This window comes from Mus musculus, chromosome 7 (assembly GCF_000001635.26).
Source record: "Mus musculus strain C57BL/6J chromosome 7, GRCm38.p6 C57BL/6J".
In the NCBI taxonomy this organism is placed as follows: Eukaryota; Metazoa; Chordata; class Mammalia; order Rodentia; family Muridae; genus Mus; species Mus musculus.
Genome location: NC_000073.6, coordinates 117,621,721 through 117,641,131, shown reverse-complemented (window position 1 = coordinate 117,641,131; position 19,411 = coordinate 117,621,721). Strand labels below are relative to the sequence as shown.

Genomic DNA, 19,411 nt, shown 5'->3' with positions numbered 1-19,411 from the left:
GTGGACCCTTCTGAGGACTAAGAGTTGCAGGGCTGACACTGATAGCACAGAGAATAACAAAGGACATCATGAGTCTCAACACCAGTCTCTGCCAGGAAGGGTTGTCATTCCCCTTCTGCCAACGAGGATGTTTATCTCTCAGTGGGAATCGACACTCAGGAAATGCTCACAGCCTAACACTTGCACCAAGTCCCACAGCTCCAAACCCTAAGCTGTTCCCACCGCATCCCTCTAGGATAGATTAGTGAGTGAGCAGAAGCTCTTCAGAGAGAAACATCCTGAAGATGAAGAACACTCCATCACTTTCACTTCCCGAGCCCTGCTGTGTCTGTCTGAAGAGGGGTTGGACAGCAATAGGGAGTCAGGCCACTTGAGTCTGTGGCCACTGCTACTTCCTAGGTGTGTGTGTCTTTAGGCATGTCATCCAACTGCTCCAGCCTCAGTTCCCCTGCCTTTGAAATAGGTACAGGCATGAGTTTCTTGCATGCATTCTCAGTTGCAGTTAAGGAATCCACCATTGTCACTTAATTTGGCTATGGGGTTCTCTATTGTCATTTTCTAGGGTCAGATAATCTGCCTCATTGGCAAGATGGCTTCTACCTCTACCTGCTATTCTCTGAACACAGAATAATCTTCTAGAAGCATGCACTTTGTTTTGAAGAATTTATTTGAATGTGTGCATGTGTGTGTGAATGTCACATGCATATGAGTTTCCAAAGAGGCCAGAGTAGGGTATTGTATCCCCTAAGACTGAAGTTACATCCATTTGACACAGTGTTGAGAACTGAACTTGGGTCCCCAGAAGATCAGGAAGTACTCTCTAGCCCCAAGGGTATGCATCTATTTTTATCATTCTCATTCTCAGAGTTCTTTGGGGAAAAAAAAAACCCATCTATTCTTTTTGCTTCATCAGTTTCTTGAGCCTAGATGTTGAATGATAGCCTTGATCTTTACTTACTGCAAAAGAAAGTCGTGTAAACTTAGTTCATTCTCTAAGTTAGCTTTGCTTCATTGGAGACCGTGATGACCCCAGGATGTTGGGGCTGGCATACAAATGACACATCCAGGAACACCCTGAAGGGAGCAACTTCCTGTAAGAATCAGCATACCAAGGCTCTGGACTGCCATCTCTAAATGCTGAAGGTCTGCAGCAAGGGCAGGGATCTCCCTAGACAGAAACATGGGCCACTTTTCTTCTTTTAGACAGATGAGGCATTTTCCCCTTGCAGCCATTCTTTCTGCATGAGTAGAGAGTCCCAAACCACCCAAGTCTATGCTTAAGTTAACATGGGCCTGGAGGGTCCCCTGGAAGCTCTTAGTGAACCACCAAGTATAGGCAGATAAGATGCTAAGTGGGGATATTGGGAAGTATAGATAACAACAGAAAAATGGCTGCTTGTTGTGTGTCCAGAGAAGCACAGAACTAGTGGAGACTAATGGTAAAGCTCCTACATACCCATCTGTCTTTGGCCTTTCCAAATTCATTAGCTTCATGGCCATAGAAGAGTGATTTGAATCCCTTTGTGGGCTCAGTTTTCCCACCTACAGAACAGATGATGTCCAACCCAGCAAAGCCAATGACCATAGAGGCTCAGGCCCATGGCTGGTAAAGAAGAGATCCAACGGGACAGAATGGAGAACTTCTACCCAGTCCCTGCTTCATGCTGACTTGTAGCTGTGGAGGAGGCTGAGGCTCGGGGTCTTGGACAAGCCTCCTGATAACGGAGATACTGCATGTGTGTGGCAATGTTCCATGGGACTAGGTTAAGAGACCTGAAGCTCCACAAAGGCAATTTTGGCTCTATGCCACCACAGCAAGGATGTCTTGTGATGTCATCAGCTTGTGGTGCTGCTCTTGTCATCTTTCTGAGAAGCAAGATGTCATTTCCATGTGATGACTATAGTAACCCCTACCTGCTCTGTTTAAGCATTTTATGGGGCTTTGTTTCAATTCTGCTAGAAAAGAGGAAGACCCTCAGAGCCCTGTCCTTTCCTGGCACCACACTGTCCTGGGGCAGCATATACAATGAGAAGAGATTCTATCTAGTGCAGAACCTTGGGGCCAAGGCACTCTCAGGGCTGTGGCAAGAAGTTGAGCATTTCCTACCTGCTACCTACACTGCTCAGAACAACACAGTGAAAGGCCATTCAGAGACACCACCTTGTAGTCCTCCTTCATGTGTGCAGTACATGGTGTTCTCCCAATCTGAACATGCCTCAGGTTTTTCCAAGGTATACTTTGGAAATACAACAACATTCTATACTTTGCTGGAGACCAGTGGTTTCCAAGAAGGGGCAAGTTTGAACGTAGGTCACAGTTTTGGGATGCTGTGAGATAACTTTGACAGTTGATGGGTGCAACCACCATCTTACAGATAGATACCACAGAGGATAGTCCCCACCAGCACAGTGACCCAGTCACAATGTCAAGAGTGCTGGGGTAAACAAAACAAACCAACCAACCAACCAACCAACCAAACAAACAAACCAACCCTGCCCTCAAGGTGTTCAAGCACATGCCCAAAATGTAGAGGAGATGCTGAGAATGCCATCGGAAATGAGTGCCTCAAGTTATATCATCTTTGAGTGAATGTGTGAACAGCCATGAGTCTTATTCATCCTCTCTCTCTCTCTCTCTCTCTCTCTCTCTCTCTCTCTCTCCCTCTCCCTCTCCCTCCCCCTCTCCCTCTCCCTCTCCCTCTCCCTCTCCCTCTCTCTGAGAGTGTGTGTGTGTAGTGTTTGTCTACATGTGCATGTATGTCTGCAGGTGTAAGCACCTGTGCATGCGCATATGGAGTTTGGAAGCAGATATTGAGTATCTCTCCTACCCCCTCCTACCCCCTCCTACCCCCTCCTGCCCCCACTAGGGCTTCCTGCCTTGAGACAGGTGTTTTACTGAACCTGAAGTTCACCATTTCCTGCTGCTCCCATGCTGGCTACCACACCTCATGCCTCTTCCTGTCTCTCTACTCCTCATCACTGTGGTTAAAGGCATATAACCATCCAAGGCTCCTACTATGGGTGCTGTGAATCCAAAGTCAGGTCCCATGCTTGTGGTGCATCTCACACTCTTGCCCACTGAGCCATCTCTCTAGCCGGAGGTGTGTGATCATGAACAAGGGTTTGAAACCTTCTGCACCTTGGTTTCTTTATTATTAAGATGGAAGGATCATAATAACAGCAACATACATATGGCAGGACTATTGGGGTGTTTAATGAGCCAATCTTGGGAGGATGGTTCAGCCACTCATCATGCTTGCTAACTCTGGTTATAGCTAGATTGAACAGTGAGTAGGAGTTGGCCCATAGGTCTGGCCTTAAAGGCCTTCTGGGAAGCTGTGGTGGGGTGTGTGGGCTCACCTGGAAGCGATGGAAGTCCTGAGGCTTGAAGTCATTGGGAGAGCAGCCGCACCAGTCCACGATATGCTTGTACTGGCACTTGCAGCCCAGCTTGCGGTTCCAGTTGGTGATGCGCAGGTTGTTATCCACCATGGTGTCACAGTGGGGGCTGTTCTCTAGAACCGTGTGGAAAAAGGACTGCAGGGGGAAAAAAAAGGCTACTGAGAACCCAATAATGCAACCAAGTATGTTGGATTGGCATGTCCTTCCTGAGGACCACATATCTCAAAGGGCTTCCCAGGATACCAGTATTAAGTCACTCAGCAGGCACACGGTGTCAGCTGCCAGGCCAGTCCACTCAGGGTACAGATGTCTGTTTAATCTGGCTAATTTTACCTACAAATCCATTGCCTTGGACATCGCTTCACTAGTGCCTAGGATCCAATATGAAGATATCTGCTCATTATCACCCTGGGCATCTGCTGTCTATTTAACCAATAGGAAGAGTTTCTGAAGATGTGTCAATAAATAGGGACCAGGGTCAAACATGGGATGCAAAGGATCTTGTTTGCAAAGAGCCAGACTGGAACCAACAGGTCAGGTTTGAAATAGACTTGTAACAATGTCTAATGAGCTGGGATTTCACTTCTGGATGAGGAAGGCCAGGATCATGGGTTCATCCATACAGTGAAACTCCGGTGCAGGGGAGGGAAGGGAAAGGTGACAAGCCAAGGCCCATCACTTTCACTACAACACAAGAAAAGGTGGTGAGAGAGATGCTGCCATTGGCAGTGCTGGGGACCAGGAGCCACAGCAGCCACAGCACTAGGGTAGTGTGGTTAGAACTGGAGTTAGGTGTGTGCTTGCTGTCCATGGTGCTTATCCAGGACCCACTGAGCTCACAGCAAGGTTAAACAGGATACTGAAGGGTTGTTTCCTATCCATGGTACTGAACCAGGAGTCCATATAACACAAGGTGGGCTGCATGCATTCTGTGGGAATAAGCCAGGACCCACGGTCATTTTCTAATTGTAGTACTCTTGGCCAACTCTTCCAGCGACCCTGATAGAAAGGTAATGCTGGGACAAAAAGAGACAGAGAGGAGACAGTGTTTGGATAGAGCCTCTGAGATGCTAAGAGAGAGAAGGGAAAGGGATTTCTGTTTCAACACTATTTTATAACAATCTCTGCCAACCAGAGAATACATTTTCTTCTGGGCTCTGGTCTCCTAGGGGAAGCTGTTGGTGGATATGTGTTTGACTGGCAGATTTATGGACTCAGCCTTTAGATTTCTTCTAAGCCCTGGAGTTGTCTAGGAAAGAACAAGAAGGCGGACACAGCACAACAAAGGAAGAGGGTCTGACTGAGACCCTAGGGACCAGGTGCTGAGGCAGGGGTTGGGGCAGTGAGTGCACTCAGAGCCTTGGGTACCCATGGCGTGGCTGGCTTACCGCTGAGAACTACCGAACTCCTGGAGACTCTCGTCTAAATGGGTGGATGGGCAGAATGAAGCACCACCTGCCACTCAAGGCCACTCACTTGCCTTCCTGTGATGCTAATGACATTGGCAGGGGACCTGGATTTAAACGTGAATTGTCTACAAGCTCACAGAGGCACCTCTCTTCCATCAAGCAGTGGGGGAAAGTACCCAATTACCAATTGCCCTGTGTCCTTTATAACGAGGCAGAAATTCCCTGCAAGATAATGGATGAGGAGGTTATCAGAATGGAGAGAAAAGGTGATTTTCACTGAAATAGGATTAAAAGCTGATGACTTAACGTGCGTGCGGAATAGCAAAATCTGGCTCTGGGAGGCTGGGCTTCTCACAGTGAGGTGTATGTACAGCCAGCCCTCTCGGAAGCTGACCCCTGGCCTGATAATGCATGGAAACCATCCACAGAGAGGCATGGTCTGTTCCCAGCTGTGTGAGCAGAGCTTGGGGCCCAGCAGGGGTGAAGCAGAGAACCACACATGAGCAATGCCACAGGCTCTGTGGAAGCAGAGCAAACACTGTGGTTTTCCTGAGGTTAGAAGTCAGGATAAAACTGGGCTGGGGGTCAGGAAGATGAAGCCGGAAGCTCTCAGCTTAGATCTGAGAGAAGGCGGTGTCTAGCATGTGGCCTGCATAAACCAGGAGGTGCCAGGCTGTTTTAGAAAAGCCTGGAGCCCTATGAAATGGGGGCTGCACCTTGATGTCACAGATGACTCGGGGGCTTGTTCAAAATGCTCCACAGGAAGGGCTGAGCCATGATGGCTGGCAATGGAGAGGGCCAGGGAAAGAGCTCATTTGGCTGTCTGGGGGCAATTTTGGATTAGGAGTGTGTGTGTGTGTGTGTGTGTGTGTGTGTGTGTGTGTGTGTGTGTGTGCACGCACACGCACAATGAAGACAGCACTATCAGGGATTGACAGGAGGGACAGAACTGTATTCAAATGAGAAAAGAGATTACTGGTGCTGCAAATGGTTATTACTTTACTGCATGATTGATGACTGGAAGATGTGATGTGGCTGTGTCCTGCAACTGTTCGCATGCGCCACACAATTCCAGAGAGTGCCATCAACAGTCAGAGGGTCTGCAATTCTAACACGTTTTTTTTTTTCTTTTTCTGTTGCAAATAGCAGTAACATCTTTTTCTAGAAAATTAGAATATTGGATTTTTTTTTCTATTAGGAATAGGGACCGAGTGACTTGAACAAGGGCTGCTTTTTTCTTTCATTCTTTCTTCTTCTTCTTCTTCTTTTTTTTTTTTTTTGTACTTTGCACACACAGAGACCATGCAGGATGAGGATAGCATCCTTGACACTATGTGTGTATCACAGTTCTTACCATGAGGTCAAGGTCTGCAGGGATGACAGCACTGTCTGGAGGTTCAGAGGACAGTTGGTGGAGCCAGGTGAATGCCAAACATTCACTCTCTGCTAGGGCTACACCTAGCTTCTCTCCCCTCTCCTGCCCTGGGGCTTTCCTAGAACTCACCTCAGCAGGGAGAAGGGTGTAAGAGTAGAACTGCTTCATCTTGGTCACCAGGTCATCTGTGGAGAATGCCACATACTCTACAAACTTCCTGTTTAGCAGGAACCAATCAGAACCACCATCCACAGCAATGCCCTCTGGGATCCGCCGGTCCCCCAGGCGCCACATGTGTGTATCACACTCCAGGAAGAGGCGGTCCAGGCCCTGCTTCCGGATGAACCTGGGTGAAACAAATTGGCCTTGAGGACCTGGGTAAGAGATGTCTTCCCAGAGCCTAAAGGCAATATTCTGGTAGCTACCACATTTACTGAGCACTTCCTGTGAGCTGGGGGTCTCCTGCAGAGTCTACCTCTTGTTCCTCCTGAGTGAGGCAGGGCACAGCAACTATGGGGCAGAAATCACTATTGCCCTACTAGACAGAACCACCAAGCCCAGACTGCCTCATGCAGCTACCCAGAAACTTCAGTCTCACCTCCACTTCTCTAGAAATCTCTCCCAATAGCCTTTTCGTGGTTGCTGTGGTAGTTTGATGAATGAATGCAGATCAAGGGTCCTCATCTTAGGACAGTGCTATGAAATTTCTTCACACGCAGAGACACACGCATGCACACACTGACAAACGTAATACCCAGTTGTTGGAATGTCTGCATAGCATGCATGAAGCACTGGGATTCAATCTCCAGTATCACATGAACCTGCTTGGCATGGCGGCACATGCCTATCTTCCCAGCATTCAACATACACACACACACACACACACACACACACACACACACACACACACACACACACACACACACGGTGTGTTGGGGGCCTTCTGGGATGTAAGCTCCACATGGATCCCTAGCTCATTACAAGTAAGGACCACCCTTCCTTCTTCTTGGTCCCCATGAGCATCTGGAACAATGCTTAGCACATGGTAGGTGTTTAAATGAAGGCTTTTGGGGAAACTGAAAGTTCGGGACAAAACCTTGCTTATAACTCTGCTATAAAAACAGACCATCCTGGGCATATATCCAGAAGATGTCCCAACCAGTAAGAAGGACACATGCTCCACTATGTTCATAGCAGCCTTATTTATAATAGCCAGAAGCTGGAAAGAACCCAGATGCCCCTCAACAGAGGAATGGATACAGAAAATGTGGTACATTTACACAATGGAGTACTACTCAGCTATTAAAAACAATGAATTTATGAAATTCCTAGGCAAATGGATGGACCTGGAGGGCATCATCTTGAGTGAAGTAACCCAATCACAAAGGAACTCACACAATATGTACTCACTGATAAGTGGATATTAGCCCAGAAACTTAGTATACCCAAGATATAAGATACAATTTGCTAAATGCATGAAACTCAAGAAGAACGAAGACCAAAGTATGGACACTTTGCCCCTTCTTAGAATTGGGAACAAAACACCCATGGAATGAGTTACAGAGACAAAATTTGGAGCTGTGATGAAAGGATGGACCATCTAGTGATTGCCATTATCCAGGGATCCATCCCATGATCAGCTTCCAAATGCTGACACCATTGCATACACTAGCAAGATTTTGCTGAAAGGACCCAGATATAGCTGTCTCTTGTGAGACTATGCCAGGGCCTAGAAAACACAGAAGTGGATGCTCACACTCTCTATTGAATGGATCACAGGGCCCCCAATGGAGGAGCTAGAGAAAGCACCCAAGGAACTAAAGGGAACTGCAACCCTATAGGTGGAACAACAATATGAACTAACTAGTACCCCAGAGCTCTTGACTCTAGCTGCATATGTATCAAAAGATGGCCTAGTAGGCCATCACTGGAAAGAGAGGCCCATTGGACTTGCAAACTTTATATGCCCCAGTACAGGGGAACGCCAGGGCCAAAAAGGGGGAGTGGGTGGGTAGGGGAGTGGGGGGTGGGTATGAGGGACTTTTGGGATAGCATTGGAAATGTAAATGAGGAAAATACCTAATTAAAAAAAAACAGACCAAAACCATGATGCATTAGTATTAATGTGTATAGTTTTGTTTTGTTTTGTTTTTGTTGTTTGTTTGCTTTTTGTTAACTCAGCACTTGAGTTGAGTGTGCTAGGCAGGTACCCCACCACTGAGCTGTAGTCCCTCTTCATAGCTGCTTCTCAGTTCACACATTATACATGGGTTTGTAAAATATTTTGAAAAAAATGACAAATTAGGATCTTTTGGGTATTTCATTAGCACATTAAATGACAAGATGTGGTGGCATTCTGGCAATAATGTCTTATCATGTTTGATAAGTACTTGTGTGGGATTAGAGGACACAGATTATATATGCTTTGAGGCATGTACATCAACTATAACATGATAGGAAAGTTTTTAATTCCAGTCTGTAGCTAATTCAGTGACCACTGGTATTGGCACGTTTTGGTACATACATGATCTCAGGCTGTATTTGTTGGAAATAATTGAAAGGACCCTTTGAAGTCTTCCACACAAGTGTAATAGAAAACACACACACACACACACACACATGTCATTTATGACTGCAGGGCAGATGGGGCAGAAGTAGTGTTTGTTTTCTCTGTCTTTCTGTGTGTCTCTGTCTCTCTCAGCGCTAGGAAAATCAAAGTTCCTTAGACAAGATCTAAGGAAGTAAGTATGTCAGGACTGTGGGCAGAGCTATAAACAAGCTTTCTTCTTGAGCTTCCAGTTCACTCACAGTGAGTCTTTATTGAATACCTACTGTGTGCTAGGCATGCTACTAGGTGCTCATGGGGATCAAGCATGAAGGAAAGGTGATCCTTATGCTAAAGAACGAGGTATCTGTGGGAGCTTACAGTCCAGAAGGCTCCCAAAGCAGGGATCTTCCAGCCTTCTCAGCCATGGACTGGTGCAGGCATATGCATCTTTGAAGCTTTGATTAGCAAACCTCTGTGTGAATCTTTTCCTTGTCATGTATGCAGCACCCCTACACCATGTCGGGCTGACCTCTTTCCCAAAGACACACAGAGGACTTACATGCCAGCAGAATCCACCAGAACACCCAGCTGTGCAGAAGACCTAGGTGTCCAGTATCCCTGGTCTTATTTTCTTCTAATGAGATCATACATAAAGACCCATTCTACCCGGGGAATCCAATAGGAGCTATTGGTTTTAGCCACACTATCCCTTCCACAAAAGCATGCTGGACTCTGAAAGGAAGCCATGAGCTTTGAAATATCAAATCCTGCCTTGACTCTGGCTACTAATAATCACACAATAGTATCCACTGGCTGCACAGAGCCATGTAAAATCTTAAATTTCAGATAACTTCTGTGAAGGTCCAAATGAATACCATGCTATCAGAGAGATGGGTGAGGGGCCAAGCAAATTCCTCCTTCCATGGAACAGCATGTAAACTCCACATTCCATTATGGGCTAACAGCATGTTGTAATTTTAATGTGCTGTCCGGGATCATAATACCCAAATGCATGTATGAATCATCTCCAAAATGAAATGCTCATGTCCTTGGGGGACTGGGTTCCATGTTTACTGCCATTTCAAACAGAATAAGCTGCAAGTATGCATTTTGGTTAAAATGAGTAAATAAAGACATCACATTCCTCAAGATCAGAAGTTTCTCATGCCACAGGCACTACCGAGGAGGACTTTGTTTTGCTTTGGAAGATGGCAGCAGCCAAGAATCTGGGAGCATCAGGGGAGCAGAGTCAACACTTTGAGCCAACTATTTAATTTAAAAATTTTTATTTTCCCTGTCTTGTGCACTCATCATAACATGAAACATGAAGGATGAAGCTGGAGGACAACGTAAGTCTACAGACACCCTCTCTTTGTAGGTGTTGGCTCCCGCCTCCTCTCCCACAATGGCTGAGCACTAGTTAGCATCTACAGGATTCATAATGGACAGAAGGGATTTCTGTTCACTCCATCCTTTCAGCTTTACTTCTCATTGCCATGGTTACCCTGGGGCATCTGGGCAACAGGTGGCGCCAAAACAACACAGGCACTATGTGAAGAGCCAGGTACTGATCCTGGCTCAGCACATCTCCATGAACCCATAATACTAGTCCCAACAGCCTCCCAAATGAGATGCCTCTGCAAGGGCTTTACAAAGCATTTAGTAAGCACTAGTCATCCAAGCGAGGGTCAGGGACAACCTTCAACGGACTCCCATTGATAAGTGACACCCAGTCCCAGCCTCCTGAATTCTTTCTATGCTTTAGTGTTCTTCGCTGCATCTTTTTTCTCATATACAAGGCCCTTATTTATCATCTGTTTCTGCTCACGAGGTGTAAATCTCAAGACAGCAGAGATGTTTGTCTTTGGTTTTTCTGCTGTAACCTCTAGAATAATGCATTCCATATTCCAGATACTCGGCAAATGTTTACTCAAGGGGTGAATGGACAACAACAACAACAACAACAAAAGGGCAGGAGCTGCAAGCATTAGACAATCAGGAAGTCAGAGAAATGACACAACCAGGTACCCACCCAATGGCTCTAACATCTGACATGCAGCAGATCTATTAGAGGAAAGGTTGAGTAATGTCAGCCAGGCTTGGAAATCTCAGCAATTGGGAAATGAGGCAGGAGGCTTGCCTGGAACTCAAGATCAGCTTGGGCCATATAATGAGCACCAGGCGAGCTGGAGCTACACAGCAAGGACTTGCCTAAAACAAGGCAAAACCAAGGAAGGTCAAGTAATTTCTTGAAGTAAAAGAGCTAGGGCTCTTGAACTGGGCTCCAAGGCAGGCTCTTGATGTCTCTGTCTCCATCTTTGCTGTTTCAGCTCACCAAGGCCCCTCTGAAAGGGTGGAAATGAAGGATCTGAGCGGTTCTGCCGCCTTAAAGAGACAGTGTCCAAGAATAAGAGTCTCATTTTGCTTTGAAGGAAGGTTTTCTAGGGGCCCCATTCAGACTTGCACCTTCAGGGTGGACTTCCTGAATTTCAAATAGAAGTTCTTACATTCAGTTTTACTTCTTGGGTTCTGAGAAATGTGTGCCTTGCCTTCCAAAGAGTTGGCCAGGAGTTTGCACTAGATTCTGCTCTGGGCAGACTCCAGCATCTTTGATGACCACTCTTTGCAGAGACTTGTCACGGCTAAAGGGCTAGGGAGAGTCATAATTTTATCAGCCCCAGAGAGCATCTTTGCTATTCCAGACCCTGGTTTCTGCTGAGACAGGATTGAGAACAGCATCTCTGTCCTTTTCTCCCATCTAGAGGCAGAGAACAAAGTACATACTGTTGTCTACTCTTTGCCTAGGACACACCACAGTCTAGGGTCTGTGAACCCAGTATGATATACTCTCTCATGCAGTCTTCACTGGGGGGGGAGGGAGGAGAGATGGGGGGCAGGAGAGAGAGTGTTTGTGTGAGTTCTCATGCAGTCTTTACTAGGAGATGGGGGTGGGAGAAGGGGTGAAAAACCTATTTCACACTGTCTTGAAAAAACAGAAAGGTTCAGGGCGGACAAATAGGAGGCCATGGATGCACAGTCCTGTGCAGGGGCTGGGAGGTGAGGGTGGGAATAACGCAGAGTTCTAAGTTGACATGGCTTCTGAAACTCACGGGACCCCAGGAGTGTGATAAATAACAAAGTCAGGAATGCGATCTGCTTTCTCCACCAGAGATGCAATATTAATTATGTGCTCACATTAGAGTGCTGGGTGTTAGTCAGGGGAGGGAACCCACCCTCTGCAGACGCAAGATGGTACCAAGGGAACTCCAGACAGCAGATCTACCAGGAGGAGGCTCCTGGCCAGGCTCCCTGTGGACTCGCCAACTATAGGTTAATCAGTTACCTGTTTACACATCCAGTGGGATTGGAGCTGGAGAATTAATTCAGTGTCAGAGAAGGGCAATGCCTGGTGCTGCTCAGAGTCTTTCTGGTACCCAGTGTGGGAATGCTGCCCGGGGCAGGTGAGTCCAGACAGGAAGAGGAGGAGCTGCCTGTGCTGTTTCCCACAGGAGCTGGATCCCCTCCCAGACCTACACCTGCTTGTTCTTCCCATAGTGGGAAGACTCTGGGAGCTTCTCTGAGAGCTGGAGTCACATGTCTGGCACTTCTAAGATGCCTCTCCATCATCATCCCCGTTTGCTTCCTATTCAAAGCAACTATCCCGAGAGGCTATACATTAATTTGCTTCCTCCTTTGTTTCTGCGGCACAGGAAATGGAGCTCAGGGCCTGGCATGTGTCCTCAGGTTCTCTGCCGCTGAGCACTCCCTCTTATGCAGCTTTGCATTTACATATTTCACATGTATTTATTTCCCTTGTGTGTGTGTGTATGTATGTATGCATGCATGCATGCATGTTTGCATGCCTGTATTACATGCTGTGGTAAACATGCGGAGGTCTGAGAACAGTTTGCAGAAGTTGGTTCTTTCCTTCAGCGATGTGGGTGTTGGGGATTGAACTCAGGTCCTCAAGCTTGGCAAAAAATTCCTTTACCAAATGAGTTGTCAGCCATCTTTAAAAACAAATTAATTGTTTGGTTTTAATTTTTAATAAACAGCTATTATCTACTCCCCCTCTCTATGTGTCTGTCTTTCTGTCTCTATCTGTCACTCTGTGGTGTGTGTGTGTGTGTGTGTGTGTGTATCTGGTTGCTTTAACTAATTCTCTCTGTATGTGCATGTGGTGAGTGTGTGTCTGGTTGCTTTAATTAATTTTGTGTGTGTGCATGTGTGTGAGAGCGTATGTCTGTGTGTGTGTGTGCGCATGCGCACGCGCCATGATGTGCATGCAAAGGCCAGAGTACAACTCTCTGGCACTGCTTCTCTCTTCCCACCTTTCCATGGGCTTTGGGCACCAGGCTTCTGTGGCTACACACTGTCACTCAGCCATCTCACTGGTCTCATGTGGCTCCTTCTTAGGGACTTTTATCTTGAGTCAAGTGTTGTCACTATATCTCCCAGAATGGCCTTGAACTTGCCATCTTCCTTCCTCGGCCTTCCAAGCAGCTGGTATCACAGACCTGCACCATCATGCTTGGCTATAATTCAGTAAATTCTAGAAAATTATAGTGTTGACCTTATTCTCATCACTGCAGTTTACAGACAGTTTACAGGGAGCAAATACAGAGATGATTAGTGGCTTCCAGAGGGTCTCTGTGGTCCTCTGTGGGAGCACAGTGAGTGCCAAGAGAGGCCAGGTGACTCCTGACCTGGATGGTTACAGCCTATGCTGCAGCTCGGTCAGTGACAAGCTGTTAAGACCTTGGCGGGTGGGATGAGACATTGTGAGTCTCTAGTTCTCAGCTGTAAGTTTCTCTCCAATAGGAAGGAAAGCATCCACCAAGAGCGCTTGGAATGGTGTAGCATATTCAAAGTGTGCAGCTTCCTGCGTGAGCCAGGCCAACTCACTGTTGCTGTTATTTGCCTGCTATACACAGACGCAAGGCCAGTCAGAGCTAAATGCTGGAGACCCACACTGGGCTGTAGCAGAGATGACCTTCTGATACCAACATTCCTATCTTACCACTTGCATTATATCACATCCCAAACACTGCACTCTTCCTGGTGACTGGGAAATTGCACAGAGCAGAAAATGTCCCACAAGAAGCTGCTGGATCAGAGGGGGCTGAGTTTCCCTTTTTATTCTCCTGTCCCCACACCGAGACTCAGGCAGACTGCATCTGAGCAGAGACAAGGAGCTCCCAGAGACTTTTCCATAATTCAGGGCTCAGAATCGACTCCAGGGCACGGGCTCTGGTCCAGCTGGTACTCCCTAGGGAATGATGACGGCTCTACATGTCAGTCACTCCATTGGGGATTTAAGGTTTTTTGGATGGAAGCTTGGGGAAACAGTGAGCACAGCACTCCCATTCATTTAATTACAGGAACAGTTGGGATGAATCTGGCAGCCATTAAAATACAAGTTTCCTTGTATGACATCTCCTCCCAGTGAGAGCCTAAAGTCAAAACTGGTTGCCAGTGTATAGAGATGGGCGCAGAGGGTCAGGGTGGCTGTTAGATTCTAGAGAAAGGAAAACTGAGGTACCTGCAACCTGTGCTGCACACAACTGCTTGCTTTTGTCCCTCAGGTCTTTCTGCCACTCAGGCTCTCTGCTCTTGTCACCAGCTCTTACAAGAGTCAGGCTAGAGGCAAGCCATGCCAGACTGGAATGGGTTTTGGAAACTAGCTCATTCAACTATGCTGTCTTGCAAAGGGGAGAATGCTGAAGTCCAGTGGAGCTGAGAAGTTTCCTCGGACTTACCTAGCACATTATCAGCTCAGGAACTTTATAGCTACACAAGTTATCTCTACCATAGGAGAAGAACTACTACTAGTATTACTCTGTTAAATGAACATAATATAAAACTGATTCCTAACGACTTATAATCATACCCATAAGTAAAGACATGTCTCATCTCTCCTCTGAGATATTTCTATTTGCAGTAGACTAACACAAGACCCACAACTGGGTACTGTGAAGAAGACAAAAGATGTCAAAGTGCTTAGCTCTAAATGAGACCGCTACTTAATGCCACCCCACCCACCCCAGCTCAGGGACCATTGCTGGAGAAGAGATAGAAAGACTGTAAAAGCCAGAGACAGTGGTTGACTCTAGGGAAACGGTGTCTTCTGGACACAGCAGGCAGCACACATGAACTCACTGTGTCAGCATGCATAAGACCCGAGCAAGCACAAGCCAGATCAAATCCCTGTGTGGAGATGGAAGGCGGGTATGAAGTCTTTCCCCTAGCTAAGCAGGTACTGACAACTTTTAGCTACTGGGAAAGGGAGAGGGGAGGGGGGAGGGGGGTTGGGGGAGGGGGGTTGGGGGAGGGGGGTTGGGGGAGGGAGAGGGGGAGGGGGAGAGAGAGGGGGCCGGGGAGGGGGAGAGGGAGAGGGAGAGGGAGAGGGAGAGGGAGAGGGAGAGGGAGAGGGAGAGGGAGAGGGAGAGGGAGAGAGGGAGAGGGAGAGGGAGAGGGAGAGGGAGAGGGAGAGGGAGAACACAGTTTTTGGTAAGTTGACCATGCTCCAGTAAAAAGACATAAGGCCAAGAATATGTAGGTATCACAAATTGGTTTTGATGGCTTTAATTTCTTTTTTTAGGATTAAAAATAAAGAACTAAGTAAAGTGTGTATGGAAGAGGGTGGATCTGAGAGGACATGGGGCAAAAGATGAATATAATCAAACACATTATGATGGCTGGTTTTTATGTCAAATTGACACAGACTAGAGCCATTTGAAAGGAGGAAACTTCAGTTGAGCAAACACCTCCATAAGATCAGGCTGTAGGCAAGCCTGTAGGGCATTTTTAAACTTAGTGATCCCTACCCACTGGTGGTGATTTCATCTCTGGGCTGGTGGTCCTGGGTTCTAGAGAAAAGCAGGCTGGGCAAGCCATGAGGAGCAAGCAGTACCCATCAATAGCATCGACATGGGCTCCTGCCTTTGGATTCTGGTCCTGTTTAGTTCCAGTTCCAACTGCCTTTGATGCTGAACAGTGATGTGGAAGTATAAGTCAAATCAACCCTTTGCTTCCAAAGTTGCTTTGGTTATGGTATTTTATCACAGCAATAGTAACCCTAAGACATACATTATACAATGGTCTCAAAGGTGATAATTATAAAAAGGAAGGAAGGAAGGAAGGAAGGAAGGAAGGAAGGAAGGAAGGAAGGCAGGCAGGCAGGCAGGCAGGCAAGCAGGCATCTGGCACATTGACACAAAGCAGGGCTGGCACATAGGAAGGTATGACATCCTGCGGGAATTTTGAGAATGGCCTCTTTGGACACAGTCTGTTCATTCCGATTGAGTCCCAGCCCTGCCCTGCCCTGATTCTGTGAGACCAACATTTCTCTATATTCAGCTTCCTTGCTTGTAAGATAAAAATCAGCTACTGAGTTGTTGATGGTCACAACCTAAAGCTAGATACTTAAGTCAACATTCAAGACTATGGAACCATCTCGCTTTTATGCGGTCATTGCAGCTGCTCAGTTCAGCCAAATCGGAAGTCAGTGGGACTTGTTCCACTAACTCTCCTTGTCCACAAGTTTGCCTAAAGTAGGCTTGTGTCACTCACCACCGAAAGAATTCTTTGTGCTACAGCAGTGGTATGGCAACCAGAGGTAAGCTGGCCTCATCCCTGCCTACTGGGGAGAGGCAATGGGAGATGGACTGTGGGAAGCCTTGACATACAGTAAGGGAAGACTCGATTAACAAAGAGAAGAAGGTTGTAGGTGACTCACTCATTCATTTATTAATCAATTAACATCAATTCATTTTATTAACAAATTAACACTAAAATATTGTACTTCATTCCTATATACCAAAGAGTCCCAGCTGAGGATGTAAAGGGTAAATGCAGGAATCTGTGAGCAATTCTGATCTGTGATACTTGGGCTTTGGGGTTTGAGAGGCAGGTGGTAGTAATATGTTATACTGCTCTGAGCCATGTTAAAACTATCTGCCCACTGCTGGTGCACCTGGATCACACTGAGTGTGTGTGTGTACATGCAAGGGCTTGAGATATGGGATACATCCCTACCAGCAGCATTTTGGTTTTATGCTTACCATGGCAATAGCATCACCATCATCATCATCCTCACCATCACAGGCAACATCTCATTTAATCCTATCTATCTAAGACTGTGACTTTTTCGTTTTACTGGGAAAGGCATGGTCTCAGAGAGGTTAAGTTACACAAGCAGTGCAATGCAGCCTGAAACACAGGAGATCAGCATTTCATTCTAGGAGGTGGGACCTCAAAGGCCATGACTTTAATTGTGCTACCAAGTTCCTAGAGAAGCACTTGGGAAACTGAGCAAAGACTAAAGAATGGTCAGCCTGAAACAGTACTGCTAGTGTGGATGGGATTTTTGACATGTGTTGATGAATGGAGCTGGCTTCCTGCCCATGATGTAAGGTGCATGGACCAATCATATAGGTTATAAGGAGGAGAAGATGGGTTTTATTCTTGACCAATGGGAGAGGACTACTAATATAAGGGTCACCTCTAATAATGAACACTCCATATAATTATCCCTAGATGTAACCAACACACACCTCTGATGTCAAAAACTCCTAGGTTCCAGTCCTGACATTTACCAACTGGGCAACCTGAGAGAATCCATTTGAGCTCTTGAAGCCTCCCTTTCATTTACGGAGAATTTAAATATGAATTCTTACTCTGCATTGGATAAAGCCAATGTCAAATGCAATGGGCCAAGAAGCCCAGCAAAGTACTAGGGTCTCAGCAGGGAGATTGCCCACAGGGACAGTGATTTGTGTTTGTCCAGCCAGCCTCTCTACCACTAGTGGCCCCAAATGTGCTATGCTAACTGGTAGGGACTCATAGGGCACTGACCAGCTTTGAAGTGCCTTTAAATACAGTGGAAGAATATGATCAAGAAGGGGCCATTGGATGCAGAGTCAGCTGCTGAAATGACAGGTAAAAGAAGAAATAATGCAACCCATGCATTCTGGGGTGACTCCTCGAAAGGTCAAAGCAGGGAGCTTAGTGTTTGCTTCTGTGAGATAACAAGGTAAACTTTGAGACACAAAACCTATTATCTCTACAAGCCACAGCAGAGACACTCTTAAACAGAGACTGTAAATTCAAATCCCAATTGTAGTCATATCAGGAACAGAGACAGGAACTGCCATGACCTGGGGGACATGGGATTGGATTGCATGTCAGCTCTGAGCAAAGTCAGACATAGGTCGAGGGACTCCAAGGTTTATCGTAGTTAATTGGAAATCTAGATTCTCATGGAAGATATCATGAGTCACTTTACCAAAACAAACAAACAAACAAACAAACAAACAAACCCACATGAATTATCAAAAAGGCCAAATGCAAAATATTAACAGACTGTGAGGATTGCTAGAACTACCAGGGTTTATATTGTATTCAATGTCAGAATCCAGGGGGCGCTCTCCCACCAGGAAAAGATGCTGTTTGTGTATGGGTCTGTGCTCACATGTGTGTGTATATGTGTGTGTATATAGGTGTGCATACATGGCATGCATGTGGAGACCACAGGACACCTTCAGCATGTGGGAATGTTACTGAGATGCAGTCCCCAGTCTACCTACTAACCAAGTGAGAATTAACCATGACTACTCTGATCCAGGGACCAAGACATAAAAGATTCTAAATGGGCTGGACAGACGGCACTGCTGATAAAATGTTTGCTGTGCAAGCTCAAAGATCTGAGTTCAATCCCCTAAACCCACGTGAGGGTTCCTGTCTCAAACACAATGTGGGTGGTACCCGAGGAATAGACTTGAGGCTGTCCTTTGGCTCCCACACACACAGGTGCATGTACACCTACACACATGTGCACCCCCATACATACACATACACAAGTGCATGTACATCCACACACAAATGTATACCCTCATACATATACATAAACACACACAGGTGCATGTATACCTGCACATACATGTGTACCCTATATATATATATATATATATATACACAGTTACATGTGCACCTGTACACACCCATACATACATAGATGCATGTGCCACTGCACACACATGTGCACCCCCTTACATACACATACAGATACATGTGCCACTGCATATGCATACATACACATGCACCCCCATACACACACACACACACACACACACACACACACACACACACACACAGGTGCATGTGCCACTGCACACACATATGCACCTAAACACTCATGCACACACGTACACATACAGGAATAAGTTCAAAATATTTCCTGGGAGAAAAGCTGGGAGCCTGAGAAGCATCTGCTTCTGTCTGTCCTCGGCTAACACGAGGGCCCTTTGAGCTCTCTCTCTCACCCAGGAAACTTTCCCCTAGTTGTCTACCTGCGAGACAGGCCCCAGCTGTAGCTTTCCACCTCTGTGGTGCGTTACCTTGCATTGTCCCGGCCATGTGACTTCAGGAAGTTCATATCTCGATATCTGGAAAGAAATGCTACCAGCTGGTCATTTGTCCTGTGGAAACAAACAGAAGAGAAAGTCAGGGTCCTCTGCAGAGGTACTGGGGTTTGCTCCATTTTTAGTCCTAGGCAGCAGATTTCACTCTGCTTTCCTGGATTTGCCTGTTCTGGACACAGCACACAGTCTGATGATGTGTCTTCTTGGCAGGTCCTATCCCTGGGCCTGTCACATTGCCTGAAAACACGCTGTGCTC

General features: G+C 46.5%; 1 protein-coding gene across 1 annotated transcript in view; it reads right to left on the bottom strand.

Moving 5' to 3' along the window:
• The window catches only part of Xylt1 (xylosyltransferase 1), a 286,652-nt gene that overhangs the window by 26,499 nt on the left and 240,742 nt on the right, over positions 1–19,411 (bottom strand). The window contains exons 6-8 of the mRNA NM_175645.3: positions 19,132–19,212; positions 6,316–6,532; positions 3,361–3,537 (exon numbers count right to left, since the gene is read on the bottom strand). Of these exons, the coding sequence (NP_783576.2) occupies positions 3,361–3,537; positions 6,316–6,532; positions 19,132–19,212 (475 nt within the window). The remainder of the gene's footprint in view (positions 1–3,360; positions 3,538–6,315; positions 6,533–19,131; positions 19,213–19,411) is intronic.